The sequence below is a fragment of the Budorcas taxicolor genome, chromosome 4, assembly GCF_023091745.1.
Source record: "Budorcas taxicolor isolate Tak-1 chromosome 4, Takin1.1, whole genome shotgun sequence".
NCBI classification, from domain to species: domain Eukaryota; kingdom Metazoa; phylum Chordata; class Mammalia; order Artiodactyla; family Bovidae; genus Budorcas; species Budorcas taxicolor.
The window spans coordinates 33859195-33886823 of NC_068913.1; the positions used below are offsets into that span (position 1 = coordinate 33859195).

A 27629-nucleotide genomic window follows, 5' to 3' on the forward strand; every position below is an offset into this window, starting at 1 on the left:
GTGCCCGGCTGCATTGACCTAGCCAATCGAAAGCCGCACACCTGCACGAGCCCCATTAAGCCCCGCCCCGTGAGTCGACGCAAGGCTATTACCATGGGGCCCGGCAGCTTTGTAGCGCTGCGGCTCGGGGCGCAGCTGTGCCGCAGGGCCGTGTTCCCCCGCGCGTGGCCCGCTGCTAGTGCCACGCCCCGTCTTCGGCTGCTGGCCGTGGGAAGGCCTACGGCGAGGGCAGCACTCGGCAGGGCCTGCCTGGCTCCGGACCCAGCGCGCGGCCTGCACGGCGGGCCAGGCCTGGAGGAGCAGGCGGAGGGGACAGCCGACGAGGGACTCCCGGAGTCTGGCACCGCAGGTACGGGAGTGGGGAGGCGGGACCTTCGTGGATGCTGAGTTCTCCTCTCTGCATTTTTATTGGGGTCACAAAACTTCTACAAAGCAGAACCGGAAGGGCCTGCAAAGGTTGTTGGCACCAGCTTTGCATTTCAGTGAGACCAAAAGATGAACTGAATCAGTCTCCGAAACCCCAGGCGTCCGTCTGAATGAATAGCCACGCCGGACTCTTGGCATCACACCCTCAGCGTCCTCACCTCCCTTCACTCTCTTCCTAGGGTCCGGAGAAATGGACTTGTCAACAGTGTTGTAGCATGAGAGTTCTGAGAAGGAGCTGGGGGCTAAAAGGTGCAGTAAGAAGCGCTAATAGGAGATATGGCCAATTTAAGGGCCTCCTATTTGTGTAAGTTTTTAGACGCTTGAGAGATGGTAAACAGATCACACCTGTGAAAGATGAGAGGGAGAGGTTAACATCTAGCGCCTTGGGAGTCAACTTTAAAGCTTAAGACAACTGTAAGTCCAGAGGCTATAATACATCACGGTGACAATCCAAGTATCTAAATCTCCAGAGGCGGGGGTGAAGGGGAGTGATTTTCACAGATAACAGTTGTTACAAAACCCAAATGACATTGTAAGAAAAACTTGAGAGTTCAGAATGAGAACTGCTGTTAAACTTCTAGCCCTCGAATTGGTAGGTCTGCGGCCACACATACTTGGCTAGGTCTGAGTTTCTCAGATGAAGGTTGTGGGCCAGATACTACCTAAGAGCTTCCAGTTCCCAGTGCTAGTTCTGTGACCCTTTCTGGCTGGAGTTCAGTTTAATATGTCCCAGGGTATTACCACCTTCCCACATTGTGCTTCTGTTTTTCTCTCTTTGTGTAGCAGTTCTCTGCTTGAGCAGTGTTACTTGTTTCCTCAAGTACTGAAACAGAAGCGGTTATTGCTGGTGTATGGTACTAGCATTTGCTAATAGGAAAGGATGTGGTGGCTCTCTGTGACCTGAGCACCTTCCCAGAAAAGTTGAGCAGTGCTATATAAAGCCAGAGCCCAGGTTCAACTTCCAGGAGGCCTGGGCCCAGTTGTTTTACAAAGCATTTCAGATCTGAACACCTTCCCAGAGGAGCAGTTTTGCTGTCAGCTGCCTGCATTTCTGAGTGCACAGCATGCCTGTCTTCTCTTGGCCACCTGACACAACCAAATCTTTGTGCGTTTCAGATCACGCTGGTCCCAAGTTTGACATCGATATGCTGGTTTCACTTTTGAGGCAAGAAAATGCAAGAGACATTTGTGTCATCAAAGTTCCTCCAGAAATGAAATATACAGATTACTTTGTGATTGGTAGTGGCACTTCCACTCGACACTTGCATGCCATGGCCTACTACATTGTGAAAATGGTAGGATGCTTTCTTTTTCTTTGAAATCTTTAACTTAATAGAATAGTGTTAATGCATCAGACTGAAGAGGAGCACTTGAAAACTAAACCCGTCACAGAGATTATATGAGAAACCCAGAACTGGCACAAGTGTTTTATGTTCTTTGATGGTGAAAGTTATAAGGACCAATATCTAGCCTTAGTGGGTCAGGCTATTTTCATATTCTTGTCTCTGTGACAAGGAAAAAAAGTACTAACCTGAGGCAGACTAGAATACAGTATTACTGAGGGATTTCTAGAGCAAAACTGTCCAGTTACCCACTAGCCCTGTGTGACTGTAACGATAAATTAAAACTAAAAATTCAGGTCTTCAGCTGTGCTAGCCACACTTTAGGTGGCCATATGTGGCTTATTGTATTGAACAGTGCAAATAACATTTCTGCAGCTGCAGAAAGTTCTGTTGGATAGTGCTGGCCTAGAGTTTAATTCAGATGAAAAGATTTAGTCCTTGTCTTCTGAAATCACAAGTCTAGTTGAGGAAAGAAAAGGTAGTTCATTTTCCAGCTAGACTGAATAGGAATCAGAATGAGGAAGAAAATATACTTGGAAGCTGATTCAGGGAAACATATTTATTTCACCCTGGTGAAAATTAGGCATGGAGGGGACAGTTAAGACCGAAAGAGCAGCTGGGATTGCCTTAGAGAAGAGTGGTAAAATAAGGAGACTGAGAACAAAACCCTGGTGCAGCAGGGCAGAACAAAGGAAGATTCTTAAAAAGGAGGGTAGTTGGAGAGACAAAGAGAACTAGGAGGTCATGGAGGAAAAAGGACCTCAGGGTCTCTGTCAGATATAACAGTAGAACAGAGTAAGTGAGGCTTAGAAATGACCATTGAGCTTGGAGATGTAAAAAGAATGAGAGATTTTTCAGAGAAAGTTTTTGTGGAAGAGCAAGGGAGGGGAATAGAAATGACTTTTACAGAAATTTTAGGTGAAAAGGGAGAAAAGGACAAAGTCAAGAAAGTGTTGTTTTTGTTTGTGGTAAAATGTATATCGCATGAAGCTTATTTTAGTCATTTTTAGGTGTGCAGTTAAGTGGCACTAGTTACATTCACGTTGTTGTAGGACGGTTACTACTATCCATCTCCAGAGCATTTTTCATCTTGCAGAAAACTCTGTACACCTTAAACCAGAACTCCCCATTCTTCCTTCCCCTAGCCCCGGCAGCACCATTCTGCTTTCCGTCTCTGAACTTGACTACACTAATAAGTACCTCCTTGAGTGGAATCATACTCTATTTGCTATTTTGGCTTATTTCACTTAGCATAATATTTTTCAAGGTTTTTCTGTGTGGTCACATGTGTTAGAATTTTCTTCTTTTTAAGGCTGAATATTTATTTTAACATATGTCTATAACTTAATTGTATCTTATCCACCCACATGGTGGGCATTTGGGTTGCTCTGTCTTCTGACTGTTGTGAATAATGATGCTATAAACATGAGTGGAGAACTATCTGTTCATGTTCCTGCTTTTATTTCAGAAGTGAAATTGCCATGGTGATGCTATGTTGAATTTTTTGAGGAAGTGTCATATTCTTTAACATAGTAGCTATACCCCAGCAGTGCACAGGTGTTCAGAATTCTCACCACTTGTTCTTTTCCAGTTTGTTGATAAATGAGTCTGAACGTGTGAAATTCTTAGTTGCTCAGTCGTGTCCAGCTCTTTTTGACCCCATGGACTGTAGCCCGCCAGGCTCCTCTTTCCATGGGATTCTCCAGGTAAGAATCCTGGAATGGGTTGCCATTACTTTCTCCAAGGGATCTTCCCTACCCAGGGATCGAACCTGGGTCTCCCGCATTTCAGGCAGATTCTTTACTGTCTGAGACAGTCTAAGGATCATGAAGTAGTACTCCTGATTTTGATTTGCATTTCCCCGATAATTAGTGAGGCTGAGAATCTTTTCACATGGTTATGAGCCCATTTGCAGTGCTTGAATACAGTCCTGTGTCCATGTTTTAATTGATTTTTTGTGTGTGTGTGAAGTTGCGAGAGTTCTCTGAATATTCTGGATATAAACCCTATGTCATTGTATGTATTTTCTCCTGTTCTATAGGTTGCCTTGTTACTCTGATAGTGTCTTTTGATGCACAAAAGTTCTATATTTTTTTGTTCTTGCCTTTGGTCTCATATCCAAGAAATCATGGCTAAATCCAGTGTTGTGAGGCTTTTTCCACCATGTTTTCTTTGTTTTGGCTGTGTTGCATTGCACATGAGATCTTAGTTCCCTGACCAGGGATCAAACTCACACTGCCTGCAGTGGAAGCTTTCAGTCTTAACCACTGAACTGCCAGGGAAGTCCCTCCACTGTTTTCCTCTAAGGGTTGAATGGTTTTAGGTTTCATGTTGAAATCTTTGGTACATTTTGAATTAGTTTTAGTAGACGGTGTTAAGATCTTGCATGTAGGTATCTAGTTTTCCCAACACTGTTTGTTGAAAGGACTGTCTTTCCCTGTTGAGTGGACTTGGCACCCTTGTTGAAATAACATTGGAACATATGGGCTCTTTATTGAATTGGTCTGTTAAGTCTGTCTTGATGACTGTTTTGATTAATGTAGCTGTATGAAAAGTTTTTAAATTAGGAAGCTTGAGATCTCCAACTGTGCTCTTTCCTTTTAAAATTGTTTGTGGCTATTTGGGGGTCCCTTTAGATTACATACACATTTTAGGATAGATTTTTCTGTTTCTATTAAAAAAGTTGTGGGATTTATAGGGATTGATTGTATTGAATCTGTAGATGGTCTGCACAGTATTGTGCTCCAGTTCATGGGTACAGGGCGGCTATTTGTTGGTGTCATCTTTGCAGCGTTGTGTAGTTTTCAGTGTGCAAGTCTTGCTCCTTTGGTCATGTTTATTTCTAAGTATTTTATCCTTTTTTATTCAATTGCAAACAGGATTGTTTTCTTCATTTCCCTTTCAGGTTGCTTTTTAAGTATACAGAAGCACAACTGATTTGGGGATGTTGATCTCATATCCTGCAACTTTGCTGAATCCATTTTTTCTAACAGGTTTTTTGGGTACAGTCTTTATCGTTTTCTTTATGGTATAAGATCATGTCATCTGCAAACTGAGATAGTTTTATCTCTTCCTCTCCAGTTTGGTTACTTTTTTCTTTTCTTTTCCTTTGGTCAAATGGCCATGGCTAGATCTTTCAATACTGTGTCAAATAGAAAGTGGCAGATGTGGGCATTCTTGTCTTGTTCCTGATCTGAGAGGTAAAACTTTCAGTTTTTTGTCATTGAGTTGGATGATGGCTAATAGCTGTGGGCTTTTCATATATGGCCTTTATTATCTTGAGGAGATTTTTTTTTTAATCTTTGTTGAGTTTTTCTCATGAAAGGGTATTGAGTTTTGTTAAATGGTTTTTCTGCATGTATTTGAGATGATTATATGGTTTTTGTTCTTCGTTTTGTTAATATGGCTTATTACATTGATTGATTTTCATGTGGAAACGTCCTCACTTTCCAGAAATAAATCCCATGTGGTCTTGGTGTATTATTCTTTTAATGTGGTGTTGAATTTGGTTTGCTAGTATATTGATCTGCAGTTTTTTTCTCCTACCAGGTAAGCCCCACATATATACCCACTCTTTTCTAGGCCATTACAGAGTATTGTGTCGAGTCCCTGTGCTATAAGTAGGTTGCTGTTAGTTGTTTTATAGTACTGTCTGTATGTCAGTCCCAGTTAGTTGCCCAATTTTTTCCTTTCCCCATCCCCTTAACAGTAATTTCATTTTTTCTTTAATTGGGGTATAATTGCTTTACAATGTTGTGTTGCTTTCTGCTGTACAACTAAGTGAATCATTTATAAGAATACAGTATATCACCTCCCTCTTGAACCTCCATCCCACCCCTCTAGGTCACCACAGCCCTGAGATGAGCTTCCTGCCCAGGTGGGAACCTTCCTGCAGGTCCCCACTAGCTATCTGTTTTACCCATGGTAGTGTATACATGTCAACCCCAATCTCCCAATCCATCCCACCCACCCCCCCCCACCCCCCCCCGCCATCCACCTTGTGTCTACACATCTGTTCTCTACACCTCCAGTTCCCGCCCGGCAAATAGGTTCACCTACATTCCACATATGTGCCTTAATATCCAATACTTACTTTTCTCTTTCTGACTTACTTCACTCTGTATCATAGACTCTAGGTCCATCTACATCACTAATAATGACCCAGTTTCGCTCCTTTTTCTGACTGGGTAATATTCTGTTGTATATATGTACTACATCTTAGTCCATTCCCCTGTCGCTGGACATCTAGGTTGCTTCTATGTCCTGGCTATTGTACACAGTGCTGCAGTGAACGCTGGGGTACATGTGTCTTTTTGAATTATGGTTTTACCAGGGTATGTGCCCAGTAATGGAACTGCTGGGTCATACGGTAGTTCCAACCAGTCCATTCTGAAGGAGATCAGCCCTGGGTATTCATTGGAAGGAAGGATGCTAAAGCTGAAACTCTAGTACTTTGGCCACCTTATGCCAAAGTGAGGGGTTGGGGGCAGGAGGAGAAAGGGACGACAGAGGATGAGATGGCTGGATGGCGTCACCAACTTGATGGACGTGAGTTTGAGTGAACTCCGGGAGTTGGTGATGGACAGGGCGGCCTGGCGTGCTGCGGTTCATGGGGTCGCAAAGAGTCGGACACGCCTGAGCGACTGAACTGAACTGAATGGTTGTTCTAGTTTTAGTTTTTCAAGGAATTTCCATACTGTTCTCCAGAGTAGCTGTGTCAACTTAAATTCCCATTAACAGTGCAAGAAGGTCCCCTTTTCTCCACACCCTCTTAGACATTTAATGCTTGTAGATTTTTTGATGATGGCCATTCTGAAGTGTGAGATGATGCCTCATTGTAGTTTGACTTGCTTTTCTCTAATAATTAGTGAAGTTGAGCATCTCTTCATGTGTGTGTTGGTCATGTGTGTTTTTTTTTTTTCTGTATTGAACTGCATGAGCTGCTTGTGTACTTGGGAGATTAATCCTTTGTCACTTGTGTCCTTTGCAAATATTTTCTCCCATTCTGAAGGTTCTCCTTCTGTCTTGTTTATGGTTTCCTTTGCTGTGCAAAAGCTTTTAAGTTTAATTAGATCCCATGTGTCTTCTATTTTTCATTTTCATTAATCTAGGAGGTGAATCAAAAAAGATCTTGATTTATGTAAAGTAGTGCTCTGCATAGGTTTTCTTTTTTTTCAGTTGGAGTATAATTGCTTTATTGGCTTGTGTTAGTTTCTGCTATCCAAAAAAGAGACTTGAGCTCTACGTGTAACCGTATCTCCTTCCTCTTGAGCCTCCATCCCACCCTTCTAGGTCACCACACAGCATGGAGCTAAGTTCCCTGTGCTACACAGCAGCTTCCCAGCAGCTGTCAGTTTTACATGGGGTAATGTATACATTTTAGTGCTAGCCTCTCAATTCATCCCACTGTGATGAATAGTGTCCCCGTCCCCCACTGTGTCCACAAGTCTTTTCTCTATCCATGTCTGCATTCCTGCCCTGCAAATAGGTTCATCAGTACCATATTTCTGGATTCTAATTAGGTGTTAATACATGATATTTATTTTTCTCTCTCTGACTTATTCACTCTGTATGAGAGGCTCTAGATACATCTACCTCAGTTCAACTGACTCAGTTCCTTCCTTTTTATGGCTCAGTAATATTCCATTGTATGTACCATGTCTTCCTATTCCATTCATCTGTTGTTGGACATCTAGGTTGCGTCCATGACTATTGTAAATAGTACAACATTGAACATTGGGGTGCGTGCGTGGTTTTTTTTTTTTTTCTGAATTATGGTTTTCTCAGGTTATATGCCCAGTAAGGGATTCCTAGGGCAAATGGTTGTTCTGTTTTTAGATTTTTTTCATCAGTAATGATCTTCTGTTTATTTTTTAATGGGCATATAATTTCTTTAAAATGATGTGTTGACTTCTGCTGTCCAACAGTGAATCACCTATATATACATATATCCCTTCCATTTGGGCCTCCCTCCCACCCCAGCCCCTTCCATCCTACGCCTCTCCGTCCCTCTGGGTGATCGCAAAGCAGTGAACTGAACTCACTGTGGTGTAGAGCAGCTACCCGCTAGCTGGCTGTTTTGTACCTGGCAGTGTGTTTACGCAGCTCTGCCCTTCCATTTGGTCTGACTCTCCCTGTCCCGTGTGTCCGTATGCCTGTTCTCTACTTCTGCAGCTCTGTCCACGACCTGCATGTAAGTTCAACTGTATCATTCTTCTAGGTTCCATGTATGTGTGTTAATATATGAGACTCGTTTTTCTCTTTCTGAGTTCACTCTGTATGAAAGGATGTTGCTGAACCAGGAAAGACGCTGGGTTTCTTGGCCTCTGGAGGAGAAGAATTCTATCTGGGGCGAGTGATGAGGCTTGATCACTCAGAGCTTTTCTGTAATAAAGTTCTATTAAAGTATAAAAGATAGAGAAAGCTTCTGACATAGACATTAGAAGGGGGCAGAAGGAGTGCCCACCTGCTAGTCTTTAGCCGGATGTTATATAGCTACTAGCAAGCTGTTAATTATAGAAAGGAGATGTCTCAAAACTCAGAGTGGCACCAGGCCCCTCACCCACAACATGCATTTTGAAATAACATTGGCACCAGATGAGTCATCCCGGGCCATAAAACGATTGACATGAATCTTGAAGATGACATGAATCTTGAAGAAAGGCAGGTTTCTAAGTAAATAGTTAGTTTTATTAACATAGATTAGGAGAACAGTGCATGAGTAAAACATACAGGTTTGTCAGGTCCATTCTGAGTCTTAGGTGGAACTGACTTGAAGACAGTCTGGGGTAGAGATGTAGTTCATTAACATAGCTAAGACAAACATTTCCATAAGAAAAATGCATTGGTTAGCTCATGGTTTGAGAAAAGTTAAGTTCAGGTGGAACTAGGTGTTGTCATGGCAACACATAATTTTAAAAGAAAACTCTTTAAATTTGTATAGAGAAGGGGAAAAAATATAACATGAGTAGTTTGCTTCCTTCTGCTGCTTAACAGAGAGAAAAAGTGTCTGACACTTGCAGCCTATTTCCTCCGTTTGGAGACCCCTGGCCTTCCTGCCTGTTACCCTCTAAGAGTCAAGGACCATCCACAGCACTACAGATGACCCAGTTTCTTTCCATTTTATGGTTGAATAATATTCCATTGTATGTATGTACTACATCTTCTTAATCCATTCATCTGTTGCGGGACATCTAGGTTACTCCATATCCTGGCTTTTGTAAAAAGTGCTGCAGTGAACATTGGGCACCACGTGTCTTTTTTAAAAACAATTTTATTTATTTAGTTAGTTTTGGCTATACTGGGTCTCTTTTGCTGCCTGAGCTTTTCTCTAGTTGTGGTGAGCGGGGGCTACTCTCTGGTTGGGGTGCACGGGCTTCTCGGTGCATTGGCTCCAGGGCCTGTGGGCTTCGAGCCTCAGTGGTTGCAGCATGTGGGCCCAGCACTTGCGGTCCCTGGGCCCCAGAGCACGGGCTCAATTGTTTCGGTGCACGGGCTTAGTCACGATAAAGTGCCTGAGGTCCTCCCAGGCCAGGGCTGGAACCCATGTCTCCTGCAACGTCAGGCAGATTCATCACCACTGAGCCACCAGGCAAGCCTCATGTGTCTTCTTCAGTTAAAGTTTTCTGTGGGTATATAGGCTGAGCAATATTCCCTCGTGTATCTATACATACCACATCTTCATCCATTCATCTGTGGATGGGCATTTAGGTTGCTTCCATGTCCTGGATATTGTAAATAATGTGTTGAATATTGGGGTGCATGTATCTTTTTGACTTAGTGGTTTTCTCAGATTATATACCTGGGAGTGGGATTGCTTGGGGATATGGTAGTTGTGTTTTTAAGATTTTTTTTTTACCACATTAATTATCTTTTATTTTTTAAATTTATTTTCTAATTGGAGTACAGTTGCTTTACAGTGTTGTTAGTGTCTGCTGTCCAACAAAGCGAATCACCTACACGTGTACATATATGCCCTCCCTGGGGGGCTCCCTCCCACTGCCGTGCCCTCCGTCCCATCACCCCTTTACGCCATCACAAAGCCCTGAGCTGAGCTGCCTGTGCTGTAGAGCAGCTTCCCACTACTTGCCTGTCTTACTCATGACACTGTGTATATTTCAGTGCTTGTCTCTAAATTCATCCTGCCCTGCACTTCCCGCATGTCCGCATGTCTGGTGAATACTTCTGGGACTCTTTTCCTGCCCTGCACGTATGTTCATCTGTACCATTTTTCTAGGTTCCATGTATGTGTTAATATATAATATTTGATTTTCTCTTTCTAACTTACCTCACTCTGTATGACAGATTCTAGTTCCATCCACATCATTACAAACGACCCAGTTTCATTCTTCTTTATCTCTGAGTATTATTCCATTGTGTGTGTGCGTGTAAACCATATCTGCTTATCCATTCATCTGTGAATGGACATTTAGTTTGCTTCCATGTCCTGGCTATGGTGAATACTGCAGTGAAGATTGTGATGTGTGTGTCTTTTTGAATTATGGTTTTCTCTGGGTATATACCCCGTAGTGGGGTCACTGGATTACGTGATAGTTCTATGTTTAGTTTTGTTTCATGAATAAAATCTACTTTTAATTGGATTTAAATTGGTTTACATTGTTATGTAGTTTCTTTTGTACAGCAGTGTGAATAAGTAATAAGTATACATATATCCCTTCCCTCCCACCCTCCACCGCACCTGTCTGGGTCATCACCGAGCATCGGGCTGAGCCTCCTGTGCTACACCGCAGCTTCCCACCACTGCTCTATTTCATACATGGTGATGCTTATGTGGCAACGCTACTCCACCAGTTTGTTTCACACTCCCCTTGCCTTGGGTTCACATGCCTTCTCTACTGCTGCGTCTCTATTTCTGCCCTGCAGGTAGGCTCATCTGTACCATTGTTCTGCATGCCACGTCTGTATGTTAATATATGGTACTTGTTTTTCTGACTTCACTCTGTATGACAGAGTGAAGGTCTACCCACATCACTACAAATGACCCAATATTGTTCCTTTTTATGGCAGAATAATACTCCATTGTGTACATATATGTATATATACATACATACATACATACACACACCCCCCACATCGTTTTTGGGGACGATTATCTATTTTTAAATGAAACAAAGATGAATATTCTTAATGATAAAAGGTACAGTTCATGAAGAAGAATCAACATCGTAAACCATTAGACACCTAATAACAAAGAAGCAAAAATACATAAAGCAAAAATCAGAAGAAAATAGAAGGGAAAAAAAAATATATAGTCATAATGAGACATATTAACATTTCTCTGAGAATATTTTATCAAGTGCAGAAAAAATAATAAAGGCATTTTGAATGATGTCATTAATAATTTAAAATTAATAGATTTCTATTTATATTAATCTTATATCCTACACAAATATATTTAAAATTTTATATCTCATATGTCTATAGGACATTTAGAAAAACTGGAAAAAAGATAAGCAGTACTAAATTTCAAAGAGTAGAATTTTTTTTTCTTCTGATTCAGTTATACATTATTTTTAAAATTATTTTCCATTTTAGGTTATTACAAGATATTAATTATAGTTCTATGTGCTTTATAGTGAATCTTTGGTACTTTTTGGATATCTTTTTTTTTTTAAATTAGAAATCTAGCATTCTATTTATACTAGGTCAAACAAGTGGAATCAAAATGTAGATATTAATTTGATAAATTTTTTAGTTAGGCAAAACTTGTAAGTTTTCTAAAATAATTTATACATATTATCTATATATATATGTATACAAGGGCTTTTCTTCTATGCTTGATAAAGCCTTGAGAAAAAACATCCAAAAAAAGAGATGGAGAAAGTGTAAAACAAACTAAATGAAATGGGAGCACTGAAAGTGAAATTTAAAAAATGAAATAAATTGGATAAGATCCTCATATAGTCCAGTTGTTTTTAAACATGGCTGTTCATTAGAAACATACCTGGAACTCTGACCAAAATACAGCAATACCTGGGTATTTGTATGTTTCAAAAAATTCCAAGATAATTTTGATCTGCATTTGGGTTTTAAAAAGTGCTTATAAGGTTTTCTATTAAGTGGTTGTTTTGGTGATATAGAATTCTCTTATTTTTCTGTTGACCAATCATGATACACTTAAGTGAGTAATAGTTACATAGTCACAATATTGAAAGATGTATATCAGTTTTCACAACCAATAGCCAGATTAAAAAATAAAAGATAATTGCAGTTGCAAACCATAACAGGAGCATGGTTAACCTAACAATATAAAATAATTACATACAGTTGGGGGGATCCAAGCGGAGTGATGGGGTAAGTGGAAGTGCATACGTGCACGTGTTTTCATCTGCTCAGTCTGTGTATTTTGGTTGGTGCATTTGATCCATTTACATTTAAGGTAATTATCGATATGTATGATCCTATTACTGTTTTCTTAATTGTTCTGGGTTTATTTTCTGTAGGTACATCTTTTCCTTCTCTTGTTTTCTGCCTAGAGAAGTGTCCTTAGCATTTGTTGTAAAGCTGGTGTGGTGGTGCTGAATTCTCTTAACTTTTGCTTGTCTGGAGAGCTTTGGATTTCTCCATCAAATCTGAAGGAATGTCTTGCTGGGTAGAGTACTCTTGGTTGTAGATTCTTTCCTTTCCTCACTTCCAATATATCCTGCCATTCCCTTCTGGCTGGTAGAGTTTCAATTGAGAAATCAGCTGATACACTGATGGGAGTTCCATTGTATGTTGTCGTCTTTCCCTCATTGCTGTTAATATTTTATCTCTGTCTTTCATTTTTGTCAGTTTAATTACCATGTGTCTCAGTGTGTTCCTCCTTGGGTTTATCCTGTCTGGGACACTCTCTGCTTCCTGGACTTGGTTCACTATCTCCTTTCCCATGTCAGGGAAATTTTCAGCTATTATGTCTTCAAATATTTTCTCAGGTCCTCTCTCTCTCTTCCTTCTGGGACCCCTGTAATGCTAATGTTGGTGCATTTAGTGTTGTCCCGGAGGTCTCTTAGGTTGTCTTCGTTTCTTTTCGTTCTTTTTTCTATATTCTATTCTGTGGTGGTGATTTCTGCATTCTGTCCTCCAGGTCATTTATCCATTCTTCTGCCTCAGTTATTCTGTTAGTGATTCCTTCTGGTGTTTGTTTCCATCTGTTTGTTTGTGCTTCAGTTCTTGTAGGCCTTGGTAAACATTCCTTGCATCTTCTCAATCTTTGCCTCCATTCTTTTTCTGATATTCTGAATCATCTTTGCTATCATTATTCTGAACTCTTTTTCTGTAAGGTTGCCTACCTTTACTTAATTTAGTTGGTTTTGTTGGGGGGGGCGGTTTGTCTTGTCCCCTTATCTGGGACGTAACTTTCTGCTTTTTCATCATGATTAACTTTCTGTAATGTGGTTTTTGTTTTAGTTGCTGTTGAACTGCAATTCTTCTTGTTTCTTCTGTCTGCCCTCTGATGGAGGGGGCCAGGCTTGTGTAAGCTTCCTGATGGGAGGGACTGTGGTGGGGAAAAACTGGGTCTTGCTCTGGTGGGCAGGGCTTTGCTCAGATCCAACTGTCTGCTGGTGGATGGGGTTGCACTCTCTCCCTGATACCTTTCTGGCCTGAGGCGACCCAGCCCTGAGGTCTGTGGACTTTCTGGTAGGGTTAATGGTGACCCCCAAGAGGGTTTATTTACTCCAAGGGGGACCTTCCCAGACAGCTGCTGCCAGTGCCCGCGTCCCTGTGATGAACCCCTGCCAGCCCACACCCCGCAGGAGGCCCTCCAACACTCGCAGGGAGCTTCGGCTCAGTCTGCTGTGGGGTCACTGCTCCTCTCCTCTGCGTCTTGGTGCACACAAGGTTTTCTTTGTGCCTTCTGAGACTGGGGTCTACCCACCCCTAGTCCTGCGGAAGTCTTGTAATTGAATCCCTTTGGCTTTCCGGTGAAATTACCTGGGGATTGCCAGGCCCTCTGTCGGATCCCCAGGCTGGGAAGCCTGGCGTGTGGTTTAGAGCCCTCGCAACAGTAGGAGAACTTCTTTGGTGTTACTGTTCTCCGGTTTGTGGGTTACGCATCTGGCAGGTATGGGATTTGGTTTTATCGTGTTTGTGCCTCCCTGCCGTCTTGCTGTGGCTTCTTCGTTGTCTTTGGACCAGGGGTATCTTTTTCTGGTAGGTTCCAGCGTCCTCCTGTCGATGGTTGTTCAGCGGCTAGTTGTGATTTTGGTGCTCTCACAGGAGATGAGTGCACGTCCTTCTACTCCACCATCTTGAATCCGAAGCGCACCACACCTTCTTAAGCCATTCATCTGTTTATGGACCTATAGGTTGCTTCCATATCCTGGGTTTTGTAAATAGTCCTGCATTGAGCATTGAGGTCAGTGTGTCTTGTTGAATTATGGTCTTCTTAGGTTATATGCCTAGTAGTGGGATTGCTGGGTCATGACAATTCTGTTTTTATGTTTTTTTTTTTCCTCATGAATAATGGTTTTCTATATTTTAATTAATTTTTAATTGGAGTAAACTTGGTTTTGAGTGTTATTTTCTGCTGTGAAACAATGTGAATGAGTTATGAATACACACACACCCCCTCCCTCCTGAGCCCGCCGCGCACAGCCCTCTCCCCGCCCTGCCATTCTGGGGCACCACTGAGCGTGGAGCTGGCTCCCTGTGCTCTGCCACTGCTGATCGCTGTGAGTTTCGCACATGGTGGTTTATCCGGCAGCTGTTCTACCAGTTTGTCCCGCCTTCCCCTTCCCTGTGTCTGCTTGCTCTCTGCTTCTGCATCTCTATTTTTCCCCTGCAAATAGGCTCATCTGTTCCAGTTTTCTAGATTCCATATGTTTGTGTTAATCTGTGTTACTTGATTTTCCTTGCTGACTGACTTCACTCTGAGGGTCCAGCCCATCCACATCACTGCCAGTAGCACAGTTCTGTTCCTTTTATTGGCTGAGTAGTCGTCCATTGTGTGCGTCCCACGTCATTGTCCATTCATCTCTAGGTTGCTTCCATTCCCTGACTTTGGTAATTAGTTCTGCAGTGAGTGTTGGGGTGCCTGTGCCTGCTGAATGATGGTTTTCTCAGGGTATATACCAGTAGTGGATTGCTGTGATATGGTAGTTCAATTTTTAATCTTTTTTCAAGATTAGTGATCTTCTATTTCTTTAATCTATATGTTAACTGGAGTATAATTGCTTTACAATATTGTTAGTTTCTGCTGTTCAAAATAAAAGGAATCAGCTGTTTGTACACATACAGTCCTTTTTTGAGCCTCCCTGTGCCCCAGCCCACGTCATCCCACTATTGCCATCACAGAGCACCAAGCTGAGCTCCCTGTGGTACACAGCAGCAGCCCGCCAGCTCCCTGTTGCTGTTTTACACACGGCAGTGCATGCATGGCAGAGCTCCTCTCCAGTGCATCCCCTCCTTCCCTTCCCTTATGACCATGTGTCCGTTCTCCACTTCTCTGTCTGTTCCTGCTTTGCAGATCGTTTCATCTGTACCATTTTTCTCGATTCCATGTACTTGTGATAATGAGTCATATCCATTTTTCTGAGTTTTCTCTGTATGACAGAGTCAGGGACCATCCACAGCTCTACAGATGACCCAGTTTCATTCCTTTTTATGGCTGAATAATGTTCCATTTTATGCATGTACCACATCTCTTAATCTACTCGTCTGTGGATGGACATCTAGGTTTCCTCCATGTCCTGGATATTGTGAATAGTGCTGCATTGAACATCGGGGTGTTTATGCCCTTTTGAATTATTGTTTTCTGATTTTATGCCCAGAAATGTGATTGCTGGGGCTTATGGTAATTCTTCTTAATTTCTTTTTCAGATTACTGATCTTCTTTTAGTTTTTTTAATTTGAATTTTTAACTGGACTCTAATTGATTTAGAATGTTTTGTTAGTTTATATTGTCCAACAGAGTGATCAGCTATATTTATACGTAATCCCCTCCATTTGTGACTGCCTCCCACCCCAGCCTTCTTTATCTCACCCCTCTAGGAAACCACAAAGCACCAAGCTAAGGTCTCTAGCTCTACAGCAACTTCCCACTTACTAGGTATTTTTCAGTGGCAGTGTATATATACAGGGCTACTCTCTCAGTTGTTCTTACCCTCCCCTTCATGCATGTCCAAGTGTCTGTTCTCTACTTTTGCAATTCTTTTCATGACCTGCATATATGTTTATATGTCTTTTTTCTAGATGCCACATATGTGTTAATATACAGGGTTTGATTTTCTGACTTATTACTTCACTCTGTACAACAGACTCTAGTTCCATCCATGTCTACGAATGAGCCAACTCCCTTCCTTTTTATGGCCGAGTAGTATTCCATGTGTGTACGCACTGCACCTTCTCAGCCATTCCTCTGTGGAGGCCATTCACGTTGCTTCCATGTCCTGGCTGTTGTGAATAGTGCCGCAGTGAACACTGTGCTGTGGGTGTCTTTTCCAGTTATGCTTTTCTCTGGGTATGCACACAGTGCAGTTGCTGATTTATGCGAAAGTCCTGTTTTTAGTTTTTTCATGAATAATGGTTTTTTAAAAATTTATATTTAGTTGGCGTATAATTGGTTCCGTTCCTGCTCTACAGCAGTGTGAAGGAAGTACACGTCGGTCCCCTCCCTCTGGAGCCTCCCTTCCAGCCCACCAGATCACACGCGCCCGAGCCTGCGCAGAGCATGGCGCGGGGCTCCCTGTGCTGGAGAGCCGCTCCCGGGAGCTGTGGATTTACATACGGCAGTGTAGACGTGGCAACGCCACGCCGCCGGTTCAGCCCAGCCTGCCCTCCCCCAGGTCCGCATGTTTGTTCCCTGCTTCTGCATCCGTTCTTGCCCTGCAGATAGGTTCATCTGTGCCAGTTTCTAGATTCATGTATATGTGTTAATATATTTGATTTTCTGGTCTGGCTTACTTTACCCTGTATGACAGACTCTAGGCGCACCCATATTGCTACTTTATGGCTAAATAATATTCCATTGTATTTTCCACATCTTATCCATTCATCTATGGATGGAGGTTTAGGTTGATTACATATGCTGGCTATTGTAAACAGTGCTGCAGTAAACATTTGGGTGTGTATATATCTTGTTGAATTACGGTTTTCTCAACCACTAGTGCGAAGAAGGCAATGGCACCCCACTCCAGTACTCTTGCCTGGAAAATCCCATGGACGGAGGAGTGTGGTGGGCTGCAGTCCATGGGGTTGCTGAGTGGGACTCGACTGATCGACTTCACTTTCACTTTTCACCTTCATGCATTGGAGAAGGAAATGGCAACCCACTCCAGTGTTCTTGCCTGGAGAACCCCAGGGACGGGGGGAGCCTGGTGGGCTGCCGTCTATGGGGTCGCAGAGAGTCAGACACGACTTAGCAGCAGCAGTAGCAGCAGCATCCACTAGTGGGATTGCTGGGGCAGATAGCATTAATAGTATGAAATTTTAATTTTATTAACATACAGTATTGACTTCTAATTTTTGAAGATTATTAATCTGTTATTTATTGCTTTAAATTTATTTTTAATTGGAGTATAATTGTTTTACCCTATTGTTTGTGCTGTCCAACAAAGTGAATTAGCTCTATGTATACATATATTGTCTCCTTTGTATTTCCCTCCCACTGCCATTTCCTCCCTTCCCACCCTCTGGGTTCTTTATTAATTCATCTGTGGACAGACATTTAGATACCTTCTGCGTCTTGACTTTGTAAGTAGTGCTGCAGTGAACATTAGAGTGCATGTGTCTTTTTGAATTATCATTCTCAGAGTATATCCCCAAGAGTGGAATCTCTGAGTCATGTGATAATTCTGCTTCCCTCATAGCTCAGTTGGAAAAGAATCTGCCTGCAGTGCAGGAGATCCAGGTTCGATTCACGGGTCGGGAAGATGCCCTGGAGAAGGAAATGGCAACCCACTCCAGTATTCTTGTCTGGAGAATCCCCATGGACAGAGAAGCCTGGGGTTGCAAAGAGTCGGACACAACTTAGAGACTAAACCAAGTGATATTTCTATTTTTAGTTTTCTTTTTCACAAATGATCTTTTTAAATCTATTTCTAAGTGGAATATAATTGCTTTAGAATATTGTGTTAGTTTCTGCTGTCCACGAAAGAGGATCAGCTATTTGTACACACACATTCCTTTCGTGAGCTCCCCCCGCCCGATTCATCCCACTCCTGCAGGTCACTGCAGAGCACCGAGCTCGGCCCCCTGGTTACAGCAGCACCCACTGACCATCTGTTTCATTTCGCACATGGCAGCACAGGTGGGAAGTGCCTGTCTCTCGGTTGTCCCTTTCTTCCCTCCCGTGTCCACATGTCTGTTCTTTGGTTCTGTGTCTGTTCCTGCTCTGCGAATAGTGTCCTCTGTACCATTTTTCTGTGTTCCATATATATGTATTAACATATGATACTCGCTTTTTTCTTTCCTGATTTCACTCTGTAGGAGAGTCAGGACCATCCCCAGCTCTACAAATGACCCAATTTCATTCCTTTTTATACCTGAACACTATTCCACTGTATATATGTACTGCATCTTAATCCATTCATCAAAGATGGACATCTGTCCTATTGTAAACAGTGCTGAACTGAACATTGGGTTGCATGTGTCTTTTTGAATTAAGATTTTCTCAGGTTTTAGGCCCAGTAGTAGGATTTCTGGGGCTTGTGTTAGTTCCATTTTTAATTTCTTTTCAAGATTACTGGTCTTTTCTCAGTTTTTTTTTAAATTGAATTTTTAACTGGACTCTAATTGCTTTAGAATATTTTGTTTTTGCTGTCCAACAAAGTGATCAGATATGTTTACATCATCCCCTCTATTTGTGACTCCTGTTCACTTCAGCCCCCTCTTATCCCACCTCCCTAGGAAATCACACAGCACCAGCTGAGGCCCCAAGCTCTACAGTAACTTCCCACTGGTTATTTTTCACGTGACTATGTGTATGTGGCGGTACCGCTGACTTGTTCTACCCTCCCCTTCCCGCATGTCCACGTCTGTTCTCTACTTCTGCAACTCTATTCATGACCTGCGTGTATGTTCGTCTGTATTTTTCTAGATTCCACGTGTTAATGTGATATTTGATATTGTAGCTTCACTCTGTATGACAGACTGTAGTTCCATCCATATCACTAAAAATAACCCAGTTTACTTTTTACGGCTGAATCATGTTCTATTATATCTGTATGCACCACATCTTAACCATCTCTGGATGGACATCTAGGTTTCTTCCATGTCCTTATTGTGAATAGTTTTGTGGTGCGTAGGTCTTTTTGAATTATGGTTTCCTCTGGGTATACACGCAGTGCAGTTGCTGATTCATGCGAAAGTTCTGTTTTTAGTTTTTTTGGTTGTTTTTTTAATTCATATTTAGTTGGCGTATAATTGGTTCCGTTCCTGCTCTACAGCAGTGTGAAGGAAGTACACGTCGGTCCCCTCCCTCTGGAGCCTCCCTTCCAGCCCACCAGATCACACGCGCCCGAGCCTGCGCAGAGCATGGCGCGGGGCTCCCTGTGCTGGAGAGCCGCTCCCGGGAGCTGTGGATTTACATACGGCAGTGTAGACATGGCAGCAACGCCACGCCGCCGGTTCAGCCCAGCCTGCCCTCCCCCAGGTCCGCATGTTTGTTCCCTGCTTCTGCATCCGTTCTTGCCCTGCAGATAGGTTCATCTGTGCCGGTTACCAGATTCCATGTATATGTCTTGATATGATATTTGATTTTGTCTTTTTTACTTCACTCTGTAAGACTCTAGGCCTATCCTGTCACTGCACATAGCACAATTTCATTGCTTTTATTGCTAAAAATACTGCGTCATTTCCAAATATTCCAAATTTTCAACATCTTATCCGTTCATCTGTGGATGGACATTTAGGTGCATTCCATGCCTTGGCTTTGTAAACAGTGCTGCAGTGAGCCCTGGGGTGCATGTCTTTTTGAATTATCATTTTCTCAGGGTATATCCCTAATAATGGGATTTCTGAGTGATATGCTATTTCTGTTTTCTTTTTCATGATAAATTATCTTTAAAAATTTATTTTTAATTGGAGTATATATGCTTTACAATATTGTAAAGCTGTCCCAGGAGAATCCTCTGTATGTGTAGATATATCCCCCTTTTTTGAGCCTCCCCCCACTGCACCCACCCAGTCCCACCTCTGCAGGTCATCACACAGCACCTCACTGGGCTCACTGTGCGGTACAGCAGCTTCCCAGCGGCTGTCGCTTACACACGGGAGTGTGTGTGAAGACTACTCTCCCAGTTTGTCCCCCGGCTCCCCTTCCCCTGTGCCCGCAAGTCCATTCTCTGCTTCCGTGCCTCTGCTTTTACCTTACAAATAGGTTCTCCTGTACCACTGTTCTAGATTCCATGTATATGTGCTAATGTGATACTCAGTTTTCTCTTTGCTGCTTACATCACTCTTGATGTTCCGGTTCCATCCATGTAACTCCAAGTGACTCAGTTGTGTCCATTTTATTAGTAATTTCCTTTGTATATTTGGACCACACTATCTTATCCATTCATATCCATGTCCTGGTATTTTAGTAGTGCAGCAGTGAGCGTTGGGGTTGCCTCAGATTACATTCCCAGTAGTGGGATTGCTGGGTTGTGTGAGTACCATGTTTTCTTTTTGTTACTGATGCTTTTATAATTACATTAAAAAAATTGAACTATAATTGCTTTTCAATATTGTGTTTCTGCTGTCCAACAAAGTGAACCAGCCATCTACACAGATCCTCTCCCTTTGTGCCTCTCTGCGACCACCCCGTCTGTCCCACCCTGCTAGTCATCACAGAGCACCAAGCGAGCCGCACGGCAGCTTCCCACGGGCTCACTGGCTGACTGCTGGTTCACTGCAGTGGCAGTGTGTGTCTGTGTCTACACTGCGCTCCCAACGCATCTCAACCTCCTCTCCCCGTGCCCACATGTCCCTTCTGTGCTTCTGCGACCGTCACAGCCCGCACAGAGGGTCTTCTCTACCATTTTTCTAGATTCTATGCATGTGTGTTAATATGCCATAGTTGGTTCTCTTTCTGACATACGTCACCTGTGTGACAGATTCTCAGTACATCCACATCACTGCAAATGACCCAGTTTAGTTCTTCACTGAATGATATTCCATTCTATGTATGGAGCACATCTTATTATCCATTCATCTGTGGATGAAAATCTAGTTGATCCCATGTCCTGGCTGTTATAAATAGTGCTGCAGTGGACAGTGGGTACGTGTGTTTTTGAACTGTGGTTTTCTCTAGGTGATGTGAGATCCATCTTGTATTGTGATTGCTGGGTCATATGATAGTTCTTTTTTTTTTCCCCGTAGATTATGGTGATCAGAGGATATTTGGTTTACATTGGTGTTAGTTTCTGCTATACAGCACTGTGAATGAGTTCTAAGTATACATATACCCTCGCCAGCCTCCCTCCCACGCACACCTTTCCCCTTCCTACCCGTCTGGGGCCGCTGCGGAACATGAGCTAAGCTGTCTGTACTGCAGCTGCTTACCTGCTTTGTACTTTACACAGGGCAGTGTATATATTAGCAACTCTGCTCTCTCAGTTCGTCCCACCCTTCTCTTCGCCTGTGTCCACTTGTCGTTCTCTACTTCTGCTTACATTTTTGTCCTGTCAGTCAGTTCATCTGTACCATTTTTCCAGATTCCATATTTTCTGTTAATTGGTCTTCCCTGGTGGCTCATTTGGTAGGGTCTGCCTGCAATGAAGGAGACCTGGATTCAGTCCCCGGGTCAGGAAGATCACCTGGAGAAGGAAATGACAACCCACTCCAGTACTCTTGCCTGGAGAATTCCATGGACAGAGGAGCCTGGTGGGCTACAGTCCATGGGGTCGCAAAGAGTCGGATACAACTGAGTGACTAACACTTTCACTAGAAACGGCCCAATTTTGTTCCTTTTCACGGCTGAGTTATGTTATTCACCCCACCCTCCCCTCTCCCTGTGTCCACGTGTCTTTTCTCCACATCTGCTTCTCTGTTCCTGTCCTGCAAATAAGTTAATCTGTACCATTTTTCTAGGTTTCATGTATGTTATATATTTTCTGATCATTGCTGTGTGACTCTCTAGTCTATGCACATTTACTAAAATGACCCAAGTCCGTTCTTTTTTATGGTTCAGTGATATTCCATTGTATACACGTACCACATCATCTTTACCCACAGGTTGCTTCTCTCTCCTGGCTATTGTAATTAGTGCTGCCATGAACGTTTGGGTGGGTTTTTCCTGTTGATTACCCTGAGAGAACTGTATTTTTAATTTTTTTCAAGATTACTGATCTGTTTTAAAATTCATTTTTATTTGGGGTATAACTGCTTTACAGTGCTGTGTGTATACATACAGCCCCTGCCTTTGTGCTTCCCTCCTACCACCACTTCCCTACCCCACCCCTCTAGGTCATCAGAAAACACCAAACTGCTCCCCGCGCTGTGCGGCAGCTTCCTGGTCGCTGCTTCACACATGGCAGTGCCGCTCTCCCAACTCGTTTTAGCCTTGTTTCCCTGCACCCAGCTATTTGCTCTTCTACCTCTGTACCTTTTTTCTATATAATATAGAATATAAAATATTAACGTTAATATGTGACGTTTTTCTCTTCCTGTTTTCACTATTAACAGACTCTGGGTTCATCCACATCACTACCAATGACCCAGTTTCATTCCTTCTTATGGCCGGGTAATACTCCGTTGTATATATGTACTACATCTCATCCATTTATCTTTGAGTGGACATATAGGTTGCTTTCATCTCCTGGATATTGTAAATAGTGCTGTATTAAATATGCGGTGCATTTGAATAGCCTGAGCCTTGAAACAGGAAGAAGCATGTGCCTCCCAAGGGTGAAGGGAAGCTGTAATGGACAGAAGGAAGGTGGTGGGGACTGGATATTGAATTTAGGCTTGTCCACCTCAGAAGCACTTTGGTTGCCTATCAATCACAGTGGTTTGGGCTTCAGCAGAGAGCTGTAGGATGTGGATAGGATTTAAGGGGGGAGTTGTTATTAAGGGGTTTGGCATAGCTCTGAGGAATGAATAAGCATGTTCCCAAATAAGTCCAAGACTCCTCAGTAAGAACAGAGTTCCCTCAACCTCCTCCCCTTTAACATGTGACTTGGCTTTTTTCAGTACAAACACCTGAAACATGAAAGTGAGCCTCATGTTAAGATCGAAGGGAAGGACACTGATGACTGGCTCTGTGTGGACTTTGGTAAGTTACTCTAGCACACTCTACAGATCATTTGACAATGCACTCATCTCAAACTATGTTCAGTTGTAAAAGGATCACGGTCTGGGTGTTTTTTCACAAAAAGTTTTTGATAGTTGTTTTAAGTTTTCTTTGGTTTTAAGCCATTTGGTCTTTTTCACATCTGAAATCCTCATCTCACCTGCTGCTGCTGCTGCTAAGTCGCTTCAGTCGTGTCCAACTCTGTGACCCCCAGAGACGGCAGCCCACCAGGCTCCCCCATCCCTGGGATTCTCCAGGCAAGAACACTGGAGTGGGTTGCCATTTCCTTCTCCAATGCAGGAAAGTGAAAAGTGAAAGTGAAGTCGCTCAGTTGTGCCTGACTCTTAGCGACCCCATGGACTGCAGCCTACCAGGCTTCTCCGTCCATGGATTTTCCAGGCAAGAGTACTGGAGTGGGGTGCCATTGCCTTCTCCCTAGTGTGTATTAAGTAGCCACACAGGTCAGAAAGCTGATGGAGAGCAGGATGAATAACATGGGAGAGATCCCCAACTTCTACCCAAGGAGCAGTAGAAGGCTCCTTGGTGTACATAGAACCTTGGCCTTAAGTAACTCCTGTAAGGTGAAGGGCATTCTAGGCACAGGGAACGATAAGAAAAGCAGACTGGAATTCTGAGAAGACCTAACAGATTTGAGAATGAATATATACACAGTTTTAAAGTAATTCCCCAGAATGTACTTAATACAAAGGTAAAAACAGTACCTGTAGAACTGTGCAGGCTCTGAAACCTTATCTTGTGAGCTAAAGGAGTTATTCAGGGGTTGATAAAATATAGTTGTTCCTCAGCAAGAGCAGTAGCAACATCAAGCAGCATTTTTTGACCAGATGACAGCTGCACCCGTAGTTCAAAGAGATGAACCCTGTGATTAGTGTGTGCAGATCTTTTGTGATGGGCAGGAAGCAGGCCCACAGTTACACTGGAAGAAACACTCTGCCAAGGCTGTGTCCCATCAGGGTTTCTCAGCCATGCCACTGTTAGCATTTTGGGCAGGGAGGAATACTCTGTATGTCGTAGGATGTTTAGCAGCATCCTTTCTCCTCTCTGCACCCTGTAAAGGTGAAAATTAAAAATGTCCTGATGGACGCTCATTATTAGAGAAATGCAAATCAAAAACTACAACGAGATATCACCTCACACAGGTCAGAATGGCCCTCATCAAAAAGTCTACAAACAGTGCTCGCTTCGGCAGCACATATACTAAAATTGGAACGATACAGAGAAGATTAGCATGGCCCCTGCGCAAAGATGACGTGCAAATTCGTGAAGCATTCCATATTTGTAAAAAAAAAAAAAAAAAAAAGTCTACAAACAATAAATGCTGGAGAGGGTGTGGAGAAAAGGGAATGCTCTTGCACTATTGGTGGGAATGTAAATTGGTACAACCAGTATGGAAGACGGTATGGAGATTCCTTAAAAAACTAGGAATCAAACCACCATATGACCCAGCAATCCCACTCCTAGGCATATACCCTAAGGAAGCCAAAATTAAAAAGACACGTGCATCCCATTATTCACTACTATTTATAATAGCTGTAACATGGAAACAGCCTAGATGTCCATCAACAGATGAAAGCATAAAGAAGTTGCGATACACATACACAGTGGAGTATTTTATTACTCAGCCATAAAAAAGAATGCCTTTGAGTCAGTTCTAATGAGGTGGATGAACCTAGAACCTATTACACAGAGTGAACTGAGTCGGAATGAGAAAGATAAATACCGTATTCTAATGCATATATATGGACTCTAGAAAAATGGTCCTGAAGAATTTATTTACAGGGCAGCAGTGGAGAAACAGACAAGAGAATAGACTTGTGGTCGGGGGAGAGGGGAGGAGAGGGTGAGATGTATGGGAAGAGTAACATGGAAACTTATATCACCATATGTAAAATAAGAAAGCCAACGAAAATTTGCTGTATTTCTCAGGAAACTCAAATGGGCTCTGTTTCAACCTAGAAGGGTGGCATGCAGAGGGGGATGGGAGGGAAGTTAAAAAGGAAGGGGGATATATGTATACCTATGGCTGAGTTATGTTGAGGTTTGACAGAAAACAAAATTCTGTAAAGCAGTTATCCTTCAATTAAAAAAAAAGGTGAAATTAAAAAAAAAAAAAAAGTCCCTGATTGAGAACCACTGTTGTAAGCAAACTTTCTCTTTGTTCCAGGAGACAGTATTTCTAAGATAGAACTCTGCCAGCGTTTTGCTCACAGGCTGTGCAGAATTACAGTACTTTTGGATTGTCTACCAAGTAGTATTACATGTGATGCATTGAGCAAGGCACAGCATCACTTCAGTCTTTTTGCTAGTTCTCAGGTAATGCTGATCTGGGGTTCACACTTTGAGAACCACTGCTCTGTCACAGGTTTGTGAGATCAGAAGGGTAAAGTAAATGAACTGCTTCTTCACTTGTGATTCTTATCTGTCCGTGGTAGGCAGCATGGTGGTCCATTTGATGCTTCCAGAAACCCGAGAAGCCTATGAATTAGAAAAACTATGGACCCTGCGTTCTTACGATGACCAGTTAGCTCAGATAGCACCTGAGACCTTACCTGAAGACTTCATTCTTGGACTAGAAGATGGCCCTTCGTCTGACTCCTGTGGAGTTTAAATATGAATAAAATGAACTGCTTTAGTCATTTCAAATTTGGATTGAGTCACTTCTTTTAACCTAATTAGTTGTTACGAAAACAGGTATTCTCTTTGGGTTCTAATCCTGACACATGGAATTGTAGGTAAGTGAGCTAATTTTCATGCCACGAATCATTATATTCAAATTAGCTCACTTACCTACAATTCCAACTAAAGATATTGTCTTTATTCCTGAGACTCCAGCAGATTGCCTAGAAGTTGCATTGGCTCCTGTGTTTCACTTGAACTAGTTCAGAGTATAGTCTTAAGTTTAAATCTTATTCTATAGAATAGTATAGCCAAAGCAGAAAACAAAACCACCCCACAGGTCCTGTAACTTACCTTTCCACTCTCAGTTCATATGTAACAGTATTATTATCAAGGTTCACAGTGAGGCCAGTAGTAGATACTGGTGCCTACCTTGAGACTGACATGGATTTTTAGTAATACGAAGTTTACATTTTGATGAAATTCAGGACATTCACAGTAATCTGAAATGCCAACAATAAAACGTACTACACACCAGGCTGCACCTAATAATGAAGTACTTTATTCTGCATCAAAGTATCTGGATAATGGAGCTGCATTGGGGGCACATTACAGATGAGGAATGATCCATATGTGGCGAGTACAAAACTCAATTACAGAATTCCTTCCTAGTATTACCAGATACTCCATTACCAATGCTTCATTGAAAGTAAAACATGATTTGCCACACTAGAAGGCTAGAAGAGAAATATGACAGAATTTAAACAGGCAGATATAAATGTAGCACCTATCTGTATTTTTAAAAAAAGCTTGAAAAATCAAATACTGAGGAAGAGCTCTGGCCTTAAGCCCATTTTACCCAAAATCCAACCAGAAAGCCAGTCCATTACTTCTTTTAAGCAATTCATTGTATAGAAAAAACAAATGCTTGATGAATTCCATGACAAAAAGGGCACTTTTTGGCTAAAACTACAAAATAAAACTGGTTTTCTGAAAACATTTAGAAAAACATTTCAAGTCATTTTCAAAATGTTTAATTGATACAGTGATCTTCAGAAAAACTTACCTAGTCCATGTAGAAATTCATCTTGAAATACAAATGAAGCAAAATGATACTTTAAGGGTTATACCTGCCCTTCAGATCAGTATTATATGATGACTGTGACTATTTAATGAACAAAAGCAACACAATTCTGAGAGCAGCGTGGCCTCGGAGACCACTCACACCCATGTAATTGTACATACCAGGCTTTGCCATCAAGTTAAGGAATGGGTGAATGCGTTCAGTAGCAAAGGTCAAATGTATTATCACAGTCACTGAAATTATATTTCCAAAGTTCTTCTTTTTCTATCTTTTGACTTATTTTCAGATAACTGGTTGCAGAGAATACAGAAATCCTCCTGCACTGTATATAATATTGTAGGTGGCCTTTCATTTATCTTGATTTATCATTGCTTAAAATCTTCAAAACAGCTTACTTTGAGGCTCATGACAGTGCCTGGCACATGGAGATGTAGCCTTTTTATTGCCTTTAAACACTGTCACACCATCTGACTGCCCCACTGATCTTCACAAAGCAACTCTTTTGGGGTCTGCTCCAAGCATAGACCAACTGGTCCGAAGTGTATTGGCAAACTAAGCATCCTGTAAGGCAAGCTAAAGCTTTCTTCCTGCCAGTCAATTGATTAAGTTCATGGGGGCTGCATGTCTCCATAGATACACTTACTTTAGGTAGTGATAGTCAAAAGCACAAAGCATTTATGCATTCAATCACACAGCCAAACAGAAAAACAAGACTCCTGAAGCCATTTAAAACTAGTCGTTCCAAATCCTCCTGCAACCACTTTGCTCTGTTAGTACCATCAAAAACTTCCCTACCACAAACAAAAGGTATTTGCTTGCTGCTCTCCAAATATAGGCACTGCTCCGTATCAATGAACATTTATTGGATTTTCCAACTAATAACTGTCAGAAGCCTCAAAAAACGTTAAATTTTTCCAGCTTTACT

The 27629-nt window shown here is 42.2% G+C and overlaps 1 protein-coding gene and 1 non-coding gene across 2 annotated transcripts; both read left to right on the forward strand.

The window, feature by feature from the left end:
* The first annotated feature begins 50 nt into the window (after positions 1 to 50).
* Positions 51 to 25641, forward strand: MALSU1 (mitochondrial assembly of ribosomal large subunit 1). Its single transcript, XM_052638988.1, has 4 exons — positions 51 to 349; positions 1543 to 1721; positions 22884 to 22965; positions 25437 to 25641. The coding sequence occupies exons 1-4, from the start codon at positions 94 to 96 to the stop codon at positions 25610 to 25612; spliced, it is 693 nt and encodes a 230-aa protein (XP_052494948.1). The 5' UTR covers positions 51 to 93; the 3' UTR covers positions 25613 to 25641.
* Positions 24178 to 24284, forward strand: LOC128047115 (U6 spliceosomal RNA). The gene has a single exon (XR_008199303.1). It is a non-coding gene; the product is annotated as a U6 spliceosomal RNA (small nuclear RNA).
* Positions 25642 to 27629: the final 1988 nt, after the last annotated feature.